General features: G+C 39.9%; 1 protein-coding gene across 1 annotated transcript; it reads right to left on the bottom strand.

The window, feature by feature from the left end:
- Nucleotides 1-2,069: 2,069 nt before the first annotated feature.
- Nucleotides 2,070-5,457, bottom strand: LOC135710512 (SAC3 domain-containing protein 1). Its single transcript, XM_065233114.1, has 4 exons — nt 5,369-5,457; nt 5,118-5,297; nt 2,575-3,382; nt 2,070-2,376 (listed from the first exon to the last, which is right to left on the bottom strand). The coding sequence occupies exons 1-4, from the start codon at nt 5,425-5,427 to the stop codon at nt 2,290-2,292; spliced, it is 1,134 nt and encodes a 377-aa protein (XP_065089186.1). The 5' UTR covers nt 5,428-5,457; the 3' UTR covers nt 2,070-2,289.
- Nucleotides 5,458-15,462: the final 10,005 nt, after the last annotated feature.

Below are 15,462 nucleotides of genomic sequence, written 5' to 3'. Positions count from 1 at the left end.
TCCAAACATTCCTCAATATACTTAGGAGTGAGTAGTGTGGTGTATTGAATATTCTGGCACGTACTTTTACGACAACTACGACAAATGCAGTCCAGCGAGCGCTCGCTGAAATTTCAGATCAATTCTGGCGATGGTGGACAATCAAAGGCTGACTGGTCTACCGGCGATGGCGGTCTGACTAGTGCGTCTACCGTTCATTGGCTGTCGTGCGATTGTGTTTTGGTGATGGGCTGGTATGAAGAATTGTGGAGCTGGTTCCGATGCACAGGCGCTTCCTTCAGACAAAGCCGGTCGACGACGGCAAGGCCACACTCTGTCAAACCTAGAAGGGAATTTCTCCTTAGCGATTAGGGCCGTCGGCTCGAGAGCGGTGTCCTGTCCAGTCGTTGGCGAGGCTCGGACCTCCAGTCACGGATATCTAATTGTAATGGACAGTTGTTCCTCGTGAAGGAGGACAGTGTCCCTGGTCTACACGTTCGCCTGTTTAAAAGTGAACGATGGCCTTCGCTGAGCATCGCAGGACCCTTCACCCCATCACCCCGTGACTCAGTGACACCATTTTGTTGTGGCCATGCACACCTTGTTCAACAATCGACCGTTAAGCATGGCCGTGTCGTCTTCCCAGTAGGTTTCATCGCTATAGTTTAAATTTACCTGAAGGATCGATCACATGATGCAATTAAGAAAACATCGAATTGAAGTAATGAAATTGGGTTGTTAGCGGAATGCTAAATAAAACAGCAAAAAAGGGGTTATCTTCCATTTAATTCCACTTAATTAATTTTGGTATCCATGACAGATACGTATTTCGACTACAATGTGCAGTCTTCATCAGTGCCATTCCCACTAAAGAACTTATCAAAATCTAACCCCTTTAAGTACTCATCCCCTAGGTAAAAAAGTCAAGATCATAGGTATAAAAATGAAACTACAATGTGTTGAATCGAAACCTACCTAACTAATAAAAACCAAAGATTTAAGTAAGCTAAAGGAGAAAAATCTATACAAATCTCTAATAAGGAAAATCCCCAAAGGCTTGGTAGCCATCATAATGAAGTAATGAAATTGGGTTGTTAGCGGAATGCTAAATAAAACAGCAAAAGAGTTTATCTTCCATTTAATTCCACTTAAATGGAAGATAAACCCTTTTGCTGTTTTATTTAGCATAACCTTACATAGAACAAGCTTAAATAATAATCCGATTTTTCAAAAAAAGTTTAGCTAGAAAAATAGATCCAAAAATTACCTATTTTTTGACATCAGTCAGGGGAAATGGCTCTAATGTTGGCCTATGGATCAAATGTTGGGCCCATCGCTAATTAATCTGCTATTTATCATTTGTATCTACATAGTTGAAGATGCTAATTTCAAATAACAGACTAAAGTGGTAATTTTTATACGATAGATGAGGAGGAGATGAAAGTCTAGAGTTAATAGTTCCGTTAGAGTACGGCAGTGTGAAAATTGCATATAGATAATAGATAGCGAGCTAGGACAACTTTTAAGGAAGGTACAAATCGGTTTTTTCATCTCGCTTTACCAAACTCCCCCTTTGGAGAGGGATGGTAAAGATCCATCCATTGTATACAAATTACCACTTTAGTCTGTTATTTGAAATTAGCATCTTCAACTATGTAAATCGTTGACTACACGCAGAAGTAATACTAAACATATAGTCAAAGTATTAGTATCTAGATGAACGCGTCATTGGGACGGTACTAATGGATATTTTTGGTTGCTATTGCAAATTTATTCGACTGCAGAATTTATGTATGGGCTCAAATTAGGGGCATGTAGGCTGACATTACATTTATTCCCCATTTTATAATTTGATATTGTATAGATAAAACTAAACGAAGGTGTCCAATTTTTTGTGAACAAAAAAGTTGATTCTTCTCAGGTTGTTCAGGTAAAATGAGGCCGAAAATTCAAAATAACTTCCCTCCGATGTTCTGTCAAGATGTTTGGTTGATCACGAACTACCGATTTGTAGTAATGTCAATTCAACTAACCTTATTCAAATCACTCGGTGCGTCCAGCGAGTCCAATAGCAGTCCAGTCCATTTATCACTAGGGCCTTCTTCATTACTTTCGTTTGCAATAGATTGGTCACGATGAAAAAAAATATTGTTAAATAACTTCTTCTCTATTTAAATCGCATTAAAAATAACCACTCATATCACAAATTCCCTTGTGATCATGCAAAGAAAAACATCTACCCTGCGCAACGGTTGAGATCAATGCTTTCCGGGCTAACCACCCTTCGAAGTCCTATCTCCATCGAACAGCTCAACACTTTCCGGTCAGTAGCATATCCGAGATCGACGGCACCGCACTCAACTTCCGATCAACAAACTCCACCCGCCGCGGTTGAACCTACAATTTAGCAGAAATACACAGATTTAACGAACCACTATCGGACAGACGGACAAAATAGAACGAAATTAATCAATTAGCCTCAGTTAGTCAATCTGAGCCGATTCAATCTGAGAACTAGGGCACTATATCACAGCTCGCTCGTCGTTGTGCACGGTCGCGGTTCGCGGATTAGACTGAACCATCGCTAAAACTTACCGTCGGTTTGCTGGAATCGAACCGGACCTTCTCAAATTTCACCGACCACCCGCTGAGTTCGCTACTGGCAGTGCTGTCACCCTCGTCATCGTCCCACCAGGCATCTTTCGTCTTCGGTGATGGCGCTTCGGTTGATTTGTCATCAGATTCTACCTGAAGGTTGTAGTGCTGGCAGTCTTCGATCAGTGCCGGCTGCTCAGGGCGCTGGTACAGCAGAACGTGACCGATCCACTCGAGTGGAACGGTTAGAACCTTACTCTGGAAGGCGGACGAGAAGCGGAGCAGTAGCTGTCGTCGGATTTCTGGTAGCCGCAGTGCGGCAAGGGCTGCTTCCAGGGGTGAGAGCTGCTGCAAGGTTTGGAGCACTCGGTGGAAATTGTGCCGGAGGTATTCGATGTTAAGGGTGATATGTGGGTTGAGATTTTTCCGAACCTCTTTCGGGAGGTTTATTCCGCGGGAGAGGGCTTCAGAGCTTCCGAGATTGAACGACAGGTAGAGTGCTTCCATCCTGATTCTTCGATTCAGGTCGTAGGACTTGGTTTCTTCGTCCAGATCGTCGTAGCAGCGGAGAACTTTTTTCAAGCATTCCTGTAGATGGGAAGTGCAAATTTTCGGGTCGAATTCGCTGATGTGGGACTCGCAGAGATGGTAGGCGCTGTACGCTAGGAAGCAGACTATCGGCTCCACAATGTCGAGGGTCTCTTCGGCGGCTAGGTTTTGCATGACCACTTCTTGGCGGACCGCCCTCAGGCGGTCAAAGATGAATTCGTATCGGAAGGCGTACGGACGGCGGTCGTCTTTGAGGATTCTGAAAATGGAGATTGGGGAAAATGGGGGATTCTATTGATAAGAAGATCGTGGTAGTGATGACATTGGGACATTATAGGCATACTTGGAGCTTCAGCAGAACTTAGAAACTAAGGTAAAAGCTTTTACAGGATCAATACCGTAGGCTTTGTGCTTTGAAGACAAGTTCCTCTCTACTGCGTTAATTTTTGTAAGTTAGTCGAAGCCCATCATCATCATCTGCTTATTTGTTAAACCCCCAACACTTGGCCTTCAGGTAACTATACTCCGTGTTTGACCTATTTCTTCTTCTTCTTCTTCGCATTTCAAGCTTATTGCTTATTGCATATTAGCTTATTGCGTGCTCTTAACTTAGTGTTCTAGCTGCACTTCCACAATTATTAATTGAGAGCTTTCGATGCCTGTACCATTTTTGCATTGATATGATTGTGTGGCAAGTCCAATCATACTTCTATATGCCCAGGGAAGTCGAGAAATTTTCCAACCAGAAAAATTCCTAGACCGAACCGGGAATCGAACCCAGCCACCTCCAGCATGGTTTTGCTTTGTAGCTGCGCCTTTACCGACTGAGATAAATTAAGACTTCTTTCTTAATCATCACTAAATTTGTTTTGGCAAAGTTCTGAATATCCTTGAAATTCACATTCAAACTATGTTTACGTAATCGACTATTCTTGTTCTGAAAGTTTTCAGGACTTGACTGGAGAAAACAGTTGGACTTGTCTGAGGTTATCCGGAAGACGTTAGCAATAGCTTTTCGAGATTTTTGGTAGGTCTCAATGTAATAGCCTAAAGTCCAAAAGGATCCTACGTTTCTGGGGTTCTCCCTTGCTCTGAATGTTCTTCAAACATGACTTGGTTGTAACGAAAAGTGCCGAAAATGTTTTTTTTTTCAAAAATACATGAATCATATACCATAAACGAACGATAACCAAAATGGAAGAACTATTCAGCAAATGGTATGAATGATACCCCGAACATGATTTTCAAGCAAATGTCAACGAAATATTACTGAAATAAAAGTAATATTAATTTATATCCGTTTCTACTCATTTTTCTGCAAATTTCAGCTTCATAGTTCGATACCAGCTGCCAAATTATTTTCTTTTTTTTCAATCAAACAAAAGTACGCAAATCATATTTTTAATGATAGGTCACTAGACAATTTCAGCCTACTGCTTATATTCGGGGGGCCCGTCGATACAATTTCACATGTGCAATAAATTCATCAATCCTCCATATGCTCCTATATGCTTGCAAAAAAGCGCTAATGGAGCACCTGCAATAACATGTTTTAAGCTATAAATCAACACACCAATCAATTTCTTCCCCGATAAAATTGTTATAGTTAATTTATTTAAAGATGTGTTCGGGATATCATCCAAACCATTTGCGGAATAGTTCAATCATTTGGTGTTTTTTTATTAGGGTTGGCATCCCACCGCATCGGCAAATTCTGAAAAATTAAACTTGAAGTCAGATAGTGTAGACAGGTTTTGCTCGACCTGCCATTTAACTGACAGGAAGCTCGGTTTACTGATTATCAGAAAATACTCTGACATTTGTCTGTTTTACTGGATTTTGGCAATGCAAAATTGCTAATACTAAATTCCTGTGAAATATTATTTTTCTGAAACTCAAATTCGAAATTTCCTGTGTAGAGCGGCAAAATCGATCGTGATCAACTTCACCCCGTTTTACGGTACAACTATAAACAAAAAAAGATAAAACCAAACTCAGTCAGCAGGTACTCGACCGTTCGTATCAGTGCCTTGACCGTTCGGATCTCCCAGTGCTTCGGTCGTTTCACTCCCGCAGCCGAACGGGCAAATTCCTTCACGACGAGCCGCTCGATTGGCTCTGTCCTGCTACCCGGTTTCAATTCGTAGAAGTGCAGCATCCGCTCCCGGGTGCGCCTGCAACAAGAAGGGAGAGAATATTTAAAGTGTTCGATACATTGCCTGATGGACCGGTGAAAACTACTCACATTTCAATCTCCGACTTGGGACACATCGTTTCACAACTTCCACGGATGAACGATTCCATTTCTGCGGATGGTGCTGGAAGAATTTATTTGTTTACATTTACAGAGGACATTTTGACAGTTCCATCCGTTCGATCAGCTGCGAAGTGGAGAGGTGAGACAACTATGCATTAAATAATCTGTTCATTTCGGATTTATTTTTATATTTTCAAGAAGATTGCTTAAAAAACGATGATGATCCCTAATAAAAATAACCATAAACGAACGATAACCCAAATCATTAAACTATTCCACAAATGGTTTGGATGATACCCAGAACACGTCGTTAAGCAAATTAACCATACAATTTTTATTAGGGATGATGATGATGATGATGATGATGATGATGGTCCCACATCTTACCCATGCAAAGGTTTGAGCTGGACGATTTATAACAAAAATATCAAACGCTATCCAGGACAACGCTAATAAAATGTGTATGATTATTTTGCTTACCGACGTGTTCATGGTATCATCCAAACCATTAACCGAATAGTTCTACCATTTTGGTAATCGTTAAATTATGGTTTATGTAAATTAGGGAAAGTCTTGATTTATTGCCCTAATAAAAATTGTATGGTTAATTTGCTTAACGACGTGTTCTGGGTATCATCCAAACCATTTGTGGAATAGTTCAATGATTTGGGTTATCGTTCGTTTATGGTTATTTTTTATTAGGGTGTGCAATAATAATACATTTTTTGAAAATGTGGTAGAAACTTTATATATGCAACATAATTCAATACTGCGACTGTTTACATTTTAGCATTAAAGCTCTTTTCCCCGCTTGAAGCGACATCTCTGGTTTCAGTTTAACAATCTGCTATTATAGTGAAGCTTCGATTTAATCACGGTCAACCATTTTTTGCGATATTTATGTATTTGAAACTATGGAAATTTCATTCAAATTTATTATTCACACGCTAAGACAAAAGTACCTTAGCCGGTAAAAAATACCGATAATCGCACAAGAGTACACATACCTACATTATGGGTCAACATTGATTACCTAAAAATAGGTATTAAATTGGAACAGCGTGAACGGAAATATTGACGTTATATGGTGTGTTAGTGTTTTCTGAAAATTAAGTATTTCAACTTAAACTATGTTGTTTGTATTACTTCTGCGTGAAGTTAACGATTTAACATAGTTGAAGACAGGCTTCCAAAAAGTACAGGGGTACGCTAAAGGGCACTACACTTAAAAATACCGGTCTACACAGACGCCTGATTACTTCTGGTCAATCTTCCACTGGAAGATGGCCTCTCCAATATATGCCAAAAATTCTCATTCTCCCTCTTTTCGCACAACCATTTTTGTGTGAGATGTTGTACACGGAGATGAAAAACTACCCAAAATTAAGTACTTTTCCCTCAATTCCGGGGTTCAGCCCAATAACCCAAATTTGAGTAAATCGCATATAGTAGTTTCCATTTACGGTTCGACTTTAAGGCGGCATACGACAGTATCGACTGCACAGAGCTATGGAAAATCATGGACGAAAATGGCTTTCCTAGGAAGCTGATCAGACTGATCAAAGCAACGACGGACGGTGTGCAAAACTGCGTAACCCAACAAACATTGAATATTGAATAAGAGCTTATTCAGGCAAAACCAAGCTTCTTCAGCTAAAAAATTGGTTTAATCAGCTGTTGATCAACTCAAATTTTTTGTTGGGAAGGGTTTCGGGTGAACTATCCAGTTCATTCGAATCTCGCCGGGGACTGCGACAAGGTGACGGACTCTCATGCCTACTCTTCAACATCGCTCTAGAAGGTGTAATGCGACGAGTCGGGCTCAACAGCCGGGGTACGATTTTCACGAAATCCGGTCAATTTGTGTGCTTTGCGGACGACATGGACATTATCGCAAGAATATTTGGAACGGTGGCAGAACTATACACCCGCCTGAAACACGAAGCAGCAAAGGTCGGACTGGTGGTGATTGCGTCAAAAACAAAGTACATGCTAGTAGGCGGAACCGAACATGACAGGATTCGTCTAGGAAGTAATATCACGAACACGATAGACGGGTATACTTTCGAGGTAGTGGAGGAATTCGTTTACCTTGGATCCTTACTGACGGCTGACAACAATGTGAGTCGTGAAATACGAAGGCGCATCATCAGTGGAAGTCGTGCCTACTACGGGCTCCAGAAGAAACTACGGTCAAAAAAGATTCACCCCCGCACCAAATGTACCATGTACAGAACGCTAATAAGACCGGTGGTCCTTTTTTGGACACGAGACATGGACTATGCTCGAGGAGGACTTGCAAGCACTCGGAGTTTTCTTTCGACGTGTGCTAAGGGCGATCTTCGGCGGTGTGCAGGAGAACGGTAAGTGGCGGCGAAGAATGAACCACGAGCTCGCTGCACTCTACGGCGAACCCAGCATCCAGAAGGTGGCCAAAGCCGGAAGGATGCGGTGGGCAGGGCATGTTGCAAGAATGCCGGACAACAACCCTGCAAAGTTGGTGTTCGCTACTGATCCGGTTGGCACAAGAAGGCGTGGAGCGCAGAGAGCACGATGGGCGGACCAGGTAGTGCGTGATCTAGTGAGCATTGGGCATGACCGAGGATGGAGAGCGGCAGCCAGTGATGCCACATATACAGATTTATCTGTAATCATACAGATTTTTTTCAATATTTTGATACAGATATCTGTATATACAGATTACAGATTTTTGAAAAATATACAGACTTTTCAAATAAAGTGAATATATTTTGTATTGTTTTTTTTTTAATATTTATTAAAATGAATCCTGTAGAAGCTAAGCGATTGCTTCAACCTATGCCGGTGAAAAGGGGAACCCTCAAAAGAGTGATGAGGGTGGAAATTTTCACAGTGGAGCATTGGAAAAAGGCAATATTTTCACCTTTGCTGATTAATTTATCCCCCGCCGGTGCTTTAAATCATCATCCACGTGGAATATTTTGTTTTCTGTATCGGGTTTGCAGTGATCCGGCTGGTGCTTCCATATATTTTTGATGAGAAAAATTAAGATTTATAAAATTGTCTCAGCGGTTATGATCTTCCGGATTTTTAATGTGTGGTTATTTCAGCTGGAAATCAGTTCAGCTCTGTAGATTATCGAAAAATACGAACACACCCGATGGAAATTTTCAAGTTGTGCAATACAATGTACATTTTTTTTTTTTAGTTTTTAAAATCGTCATTATGATGCAAACAAATGGATTGGATGACATTTCCTTTCAAAATCGGCTAGCTCACTCTACATTGATGGTGCATGAAAAGAGCCTATTGTTTTAGCTTCGAATGGACTAGGAATCTTTCGAATGGACTTCTGATTTGTTCTGATGTTCTGATTTCTCGTTGGAAGGAATATTAGTTTCCGTTTCTATTTGTTTAATTAACCATGTCGCATGGTCACAGATACGAGGGTTAATTAAATATATTTTTGGCAACTCGTTAAACAAGCCATTTTAGAAAACCCACAAAGTGGTTGATTACAGCTTGTGGGTAGAAGAATCAACTGGATATTTTTATATTTAAAAAGCGACATTACAGCAATAAAGAATATTGCATGCAATTCGACTAAACTTCCTGTAAAAGTTCTGAGTTATGTCCAATGTCCAGATAAATGTTTGCGTAATCTGAGACATAAATTAATCAAATGCTTGGGAATTGTGATAGTTACTTCATTAAGGAAATTTTCAGTCGGAAACAGACTTGTACAACAGGTACTTAATGTTTTGTATTTTCAGACAGTAGAAGAAATACAAAACACTACAAAAATTAAGATTGTAGGATTTCAAGATTTTTAAAATAAACAAATTCTTTAGAAAGCAAACCTTAGTAATTTTTCCTGATTCTAAACATTGAACAAACTCCTTCTGAACTATGAATTCACTCAATGGAGATTTACGAAAACTCGCACTGAGACCATTATACAGAAATTATACAAATTTTTTTACAGATTTTTGTCAGCCAGATACAGATTAAAAAGATTATGTGCGATGAAAATACAGATTGAGCTCTGAAATAATGTGGCATCACTGCCGGCAGCCGCAAACCGAGTATAGACGAGTGCACGGGTGAACTTTTGTTCATCTACTGAAACAAAATTGACACAACAGCGGGGCCCTGTTTACTAAAAATGCACCCATGAATAATGCTCGCGTAACATTTGAAAAGGGCCTATCAACTTTTAAAAACAATTTGCTAGGTCCATTTCACGAGAACCGAAGTACGCCAATGCAAACCAAGAGCACAATCGGGAAGGGGAAAAATTACCCTACCCGATGGTGTTGTTAATTTGCGTGGACGTATTCGGTTCGCGCGAAAAGGGCTTAACAAGTTTTGTGCACAAAAGTTGATAGGCCCGTTTGAAATGTTACGCGAGTATTATTCATGTGTTCATTTTTAGTAAACATGGCCCCGCTCAAATTCATCGGTGCACTCGTCCATGATATACTTAACGCGTTTTTGAAAGCGTAGCTCGCATTGTTGTCAGTTAAAATCACTGGTCTACACGCTAATTCTAAACTACACAATCTTAAGTAGGATCTACTCAAATTTCGTCGAAATTAGGACTACTCAAAATTGACTGCTAAACGTTGGTACTAACAAGATGATAAATGAACAACATCGGTCAGATTAGGTTAAATGCTAGAGGTTACATGTTCAATGTTAAATGTTACATATAACATGTTACATGTTGTTTGTTACTTGCTACAAGTTACGTGTTAAATGTTAAATGTTAAATGTTGCATGTTCCATATTATATGTAACATGGAACATTTAACGTTTAACATTTAACCAAAGACAAACAGACATAACACTCGCAAGTTGTTCATCGAACAAGCATTTAACGGTCAACTTAAAAGTATCGTAGTTATGTGTTATGTCTGTCTGTTTGTGATTTAACATTTAACATTTCACATTTAACATTTAACATTTAACATTTAATATTTAACATTTAACATTTAACATTTAACATTTAACATTTAACCACAGACAAACAGACATAACACATTGAATATTTACCACTGTCAAACATCGTCGCTAAAACATTACCGCCATCTGTTGAGTACACTGTGGTGGGTAGTACGCTGAACAGATGGCGGTAGTGTGACATAACTCTTTGAAAACCTTGTTCTTGAAAACATAGTATCTCAAAACATATAACCTCAGTAACGACATCTATCTGGCTTCTCGCGGAAAACAAGCTTGCTCGCTAACTCGTAAACAATATTGCATAAAAGTTCTAAAGTGTGTCCACGATGAAATTGCCACACTATGAAATTGCTCTAACTTTTTAACCGTTGGGTAGAATTTAATGAAAATTTGGGTGGATTTAGTTCATAGTGCATTATTTACATCCTGCAAGTTTTAAAGTCCTGTGATCAAAACTCGCGGAAATGGAGTCGAAAGAACAGCTAGTGCGTGATAAAATCTTGCGCATTCATCACGAGAACAAGGATCTCTCGCATCGTTCCATCGCTAAAACGTTGGGAATCGCGAATTCCACGGTGTCGCGAGTGATTAAGCGGTTCGAGGAACGGTTGACCACCGATCGGAAGCCCAGAAGTGAAGGAAAAAGTATTCCGTACAACACCAAAAATCACAACCGCGTAGTTGGGGCCTTCAACCGAAATCCGAACGCCTCCGTTAGGGATGTGGCTAAGAAGCTGCACCTAAGCCGAAGTTTTGTCCAGAAGGCCAAAACTAAGGCTGGGCTTCGAACGTTCAAGGTACAAAAGACCCCTAATCGTGACGAGAAGCAGAACAAGTCCGCCAAAACCCGTGCCAGGAAGTTGTACCTCAACATGCTGACGAAAGTTGAATGCTGCATCATTGACGACGAAATATATGTGAAGGCCGACTTCAAACAGATCCCCGGCAACCTGTTTTTCACGGCCAAGGATAAGTTCAGCGTTCCGGAGCATGTCCGCACTCAGAAGATGTCCAAATTTGCGAAGAAATTCCTGGTTTGGCAAGCCATCTGCACGTGCGGGAAGCGGAGTGCACCTTTCGTGACCCAGGACACGATGAACGGACAGGTGTACATAAAAGAGTGCCTCCAGAAGCGGCTGCTTCCTCTCCTGAAGGCCCACAACGTCCCAACAATCTTCTGGCCGGATTTGGCCTCATGCCACTACTCCAAGGACGTGCTGAAGTGGTATGCGGACAATAAGGTCAATTTCGTGCCGAAAATGTTCAACCCTCCCAACACTCCGGAGCTCCGCCCCATCGAGAAGTACTGGGCGATTATGAAGCAGCACCTTCTTAAACGACCTAAGGTAGTGAAGACAGTCGAGGAACTGAAGAAAGTATGGGTTTACATGCAAAAAACGGTTGATTCACAGGTTGTGCAGAATCTTATGGCCGGGGTTAAGGCCAAGGTGCGGGCATTTGCGTATGGACTGTAAATAAAATACGAGTAAAATGGTAAAATGAAGTTTAATAGTTATTTCTCAATCCCTGAAAATTTGATGGCAATCGGATGAAAACTCGAATTTTGCGAATCAATTTTGTGTGTGGCAATTTCATCGTGGACACCCTTTAGGCTACGACAGTTTGTTGAATTTTATCCTTTTCATAGTTATTGTCATTGTTATATGTTGAATGTTCAATGTTAAATATTAAATGTTAAATGTTAAATTTAACATTTCACATTTAACATTTTACATTGTACATTTAACATTTAACATTTAACATTAAACATTTAACATTTAACATTAAACATTTAACTATTAACATTTAACATTTAACATATAACATTTAACATTTAATATTTAACATTTAACATTTAACATTTAAAATTTAACATTTAACATTTAACATTAAACATTCAACATTTAACATTTAACATTTAACATTTAACCACAGACAAACAGACATAACACATTGAATATTTCTCACTGTAAAACATAGTCACTAAAACAGAACCGTTATCTGTTGAGTACACTGTGGTGGGTAGTACGCTGAATAGATGGCGTTAGTGTGTAAACGTCAAACGCAAGGGAACTGACTATGCGCGGCACAGGTAGCGATACTACCAACTAGGATACTTTTAAATTGAACGTTAAATGCTTGTTCGATGAACAACTTGCGAGTGTTATGTCTGTTTGTCTGTGATTTAACATTCAACATTTAACATTTAACATTTAGCATTTAACATTTACCATTTAACATTCAACATTTAACGTGCAACATGTACCATTCAGCTTAAATCGTTTAGCAATTAACATTAAGCATTTTATATTTTATATCCTAAATTGAGCTACACAGCAAAAAAATAATTTTGATATCACATCAAAGTGGATGCACTACAATCATGTCGAAAATTTCATGTAATTTTTATGACCACATAAATAAACAAATGCAGTAAAAGCAGCGTAATGTCAGTTCATGCATTGTATTAATGATAATTTTGTCCTTTTTAGCAAGTAATATTACACCATATTTTCGACATGATTGTAGTGCATCCACTTTGACGTGATATCAAAATTATTTTTTTGCTGTGTACATGGTATTCTAGATTTAAACTTATGGGAACTGACATCCGATTGATGACCTTGATGATGTCCAGAATATACTCTTTAACAAATTTATGATGGTTCTGAAATGGACTGTTTTGTCGTGATGGTTGCGTAATGCTGAGCGATTAGGGTGTTCAACACAGACGAGACTAGCGAGCTGTATGTTGTTTGGAACAAGGGTGACGCACTTGGCATAGATGGCCCACAGCGACTCACGAAGAGCTACTGAATCCGATCAGTAGCGGTGCGGCTGCTTCCTCCTTCTTCAGTGAATGGAAACTCATGTGGGCTGCAGCTCACTGCTTGCGGGCAGCATTTCATTGTGTACTGGAGCACAATATTCAACGCCACGCGCCAAAAACACTGCTGCTGCTCCTGCTGATGGCGAGTGACCGGACACCACGGACACACGGTAATTGAACACCAGATAGAATTATAATTTTAAATCTGTGTTAGGGAAAGCGCTTTTCGCAGGCAATCGGTGATAGTTTTGATCACCATTGCTGTAGTTGGACATTTGTGTTATTTTAAATAGTGACCTAGCAGATTTGTAGAAAAATTTCCAATCGATTGGCTTGTTTAGATTTAAAATCCATCCGCAATTCACATAGTTATAAGTGGTCAAAACCTGACCACTTTACGTAACGCGGTCGATTTTTGATTTTTCAAATTTTACCACCAATATGTTGCCAAAAGATGTAATCCTACGTCAAAATCAAATGGACTTTCGGACCTGCTTGCAAAGTGAATTTTAAACGGCACAAATTTTAAGAGAAATTTTACTGGAATTGGTTCAAGACGAAATAGGCTCCGACAGTTCGTTGAATTTTTTCCTTTTCTAAAAAAATTTGCCAGTTTTGCAATTTGGTCTCTATTTTTTTTCATTGTACGGCCAACAGCCTCGCAAATACTTGTATGGAAGTGTATTTGAAGCTGTTTTGGAAACCGGTAGCCACCAAATTATTCTTAGATGGTGGAAAAATCAAAACTTAACTTTTTTCGCTGGAAACGGATTTTAGTAAAATTAAAGGCGTTTAAAAGATGAGCAAAATTTCAGCAAAGCATTTTCGTGAGTGAATCTATCAATGGTCAAACTTCGTAAAGACTCACCCATTCGAGTCCAAATCCATACCGATAAATATTGAATAGTTGATGTGCCAATAGCCAAGAATTCAAAAATGTGGATACTCAAATCGATCAGTTCATTGAACTAAGTTGAAGTGAGATAAAAATCACGAGATTCTATACTTTTATCCAGAACTGTAATGTCACACTAAGGAGAAAGGGATGATCTAAGTTTTCGTAAATTCATTGATAGACCTGATGTCATGCGGCAGTAAACAAACAAACAAATGCAATCAATCTTCCAATGCTTGTTTATTCCGAAACCGAACACACGCCTATTATTCTAAATTTACTCAACGCTTTTGCATAGTAACACATTTCATTTTGAGAATCCAACAAACTCTACCAGTAGGTTACAATCACTTTTCCCGTTCGGTGACCCAGCAGTGCACCGGGCGCACTCCAAATAAAGCACACTTTTGAATGACAAAAAAAGAGAAAATAGCTTTGATAACAATAATTTGGTCACTTGGCTACAGGATTATACAACATTGCCTGTCCAAAACAAAAAATATGTTCTTGTTCCTTCCATGCCTGATAAGCGACAGCCCAATCACTTCACGTGCGTTCCTACGACCACCTAGAAGATTTGAAAATTTGAACTTAAATCCTTTTACAAATTGCAACATTGCTCTATTCAAAGCTAAATTGTAGCGTAACGATGTGGCTTGTCAAACAGACGAACTGATAACGGCTGATTAACTACTTTGCCATAGATAACACAGGCATCGCTCGGTCAACATCTTCCCGAGAGAGTTCTGAACCCACATAGAAGTGCGAGATGAGTAATGTGCATCTCCTTCACTAAGCTGCCACCGCAGTCGGGTATCAAATGTCCAAGTTCAGCAACTGCAACTTGAACTCGCAATTGCCGTCAACGGCTATTGATTGACGATCGGTTTCGTGAGTTCTTAAGAAGAAAAAGAAGTGTGCAGATCGGATCGCGCAATTCCCGGGGAGGTCTTCCACTATGTCGGCAATTGCAATCTAAGAGCGACTTCTGGAAAGAATGTAAGTAGCAACAGACGACCGCGACCGGTTAGAATGCGCAGCTACAGTGATGGCCGTGAAAAGCGCTAATTTGACGAGCAGTTGATCTTTTCGCATACGATCAAACGACCCATTTGATCAAACGGTATTTAGTGAAACTTCAGGCCGTTGGGAGATCTGGAACCTTTGGGCAATAGTTTGACCGCCACTGTAAATCCGTATTGATTTCCCAGCGAGCACCGGCTTGCCGACGCAATAAAAACAATCGATTGTTTTTCTCGACGTGTTTGCTCTTATTATTTTCACTCATTGCGCCACTATCAGTTACATTGTAGATAGCTCTATGCCTGACTGGTGTTGTTCTGGAATCTACCCGGTCGGTAGAAGAGAACGTTGCTAGCGGTCACGTCGTCGCCTTTTCAGAATCTCCGTACC

The sequence above is a fragment of the Ochlerotatus camptorhynchus genome, unplaced genomic scaffold, assembly GCF_037179485.1.
Source record: "Ochlerotatus camptorhynchus isolate MF236.1 unplaced genomic scaffold, CSIRO-AGI_Acam_v1.1 ptg000391l, whole genome shotgun sequence".
Classification (NCBI taxonomy): Eukaryota; Metazoa; Arthropoda; class Insecta; order Diptera; family Culicidae; genus Ochlerotatus; species Ochlerotatus camptorhynchus.
The sequence above is the reverse complement of the archived record's forward strand: the minus strand, read 5'-3'. Positions and strand labels throughout refer to the sequence as shown.

What these genes read in the sequence shown, in the direction of transcription:
- LOC135710512 (XM_065233114.1), bottom strand. Translation starts at nt 5,427, where the DNA reads ATGGAATCGTTCATCCGTGGAAGTTGTGAAACGATGTGTCCCAAGTCG. An exon ending in GTCGAGTACCTGCTGACTGA is followed by an intron (nt 3,383 to 5,117) that starts GTTTGGTTTTAT and finishes CTCCATTTTCAG; the next exon opens with AATCCTCAAAGACGACCGCC. An exon ending in TCGATTCCAGCAAACCGACG is followed by an intron (nt 2,377 to 2,574) that starts GTAAGTTTTAGC and finishes GCTAAATTGTAG; the next exon opens with GTTCAACCGCGGCGGGTGGA.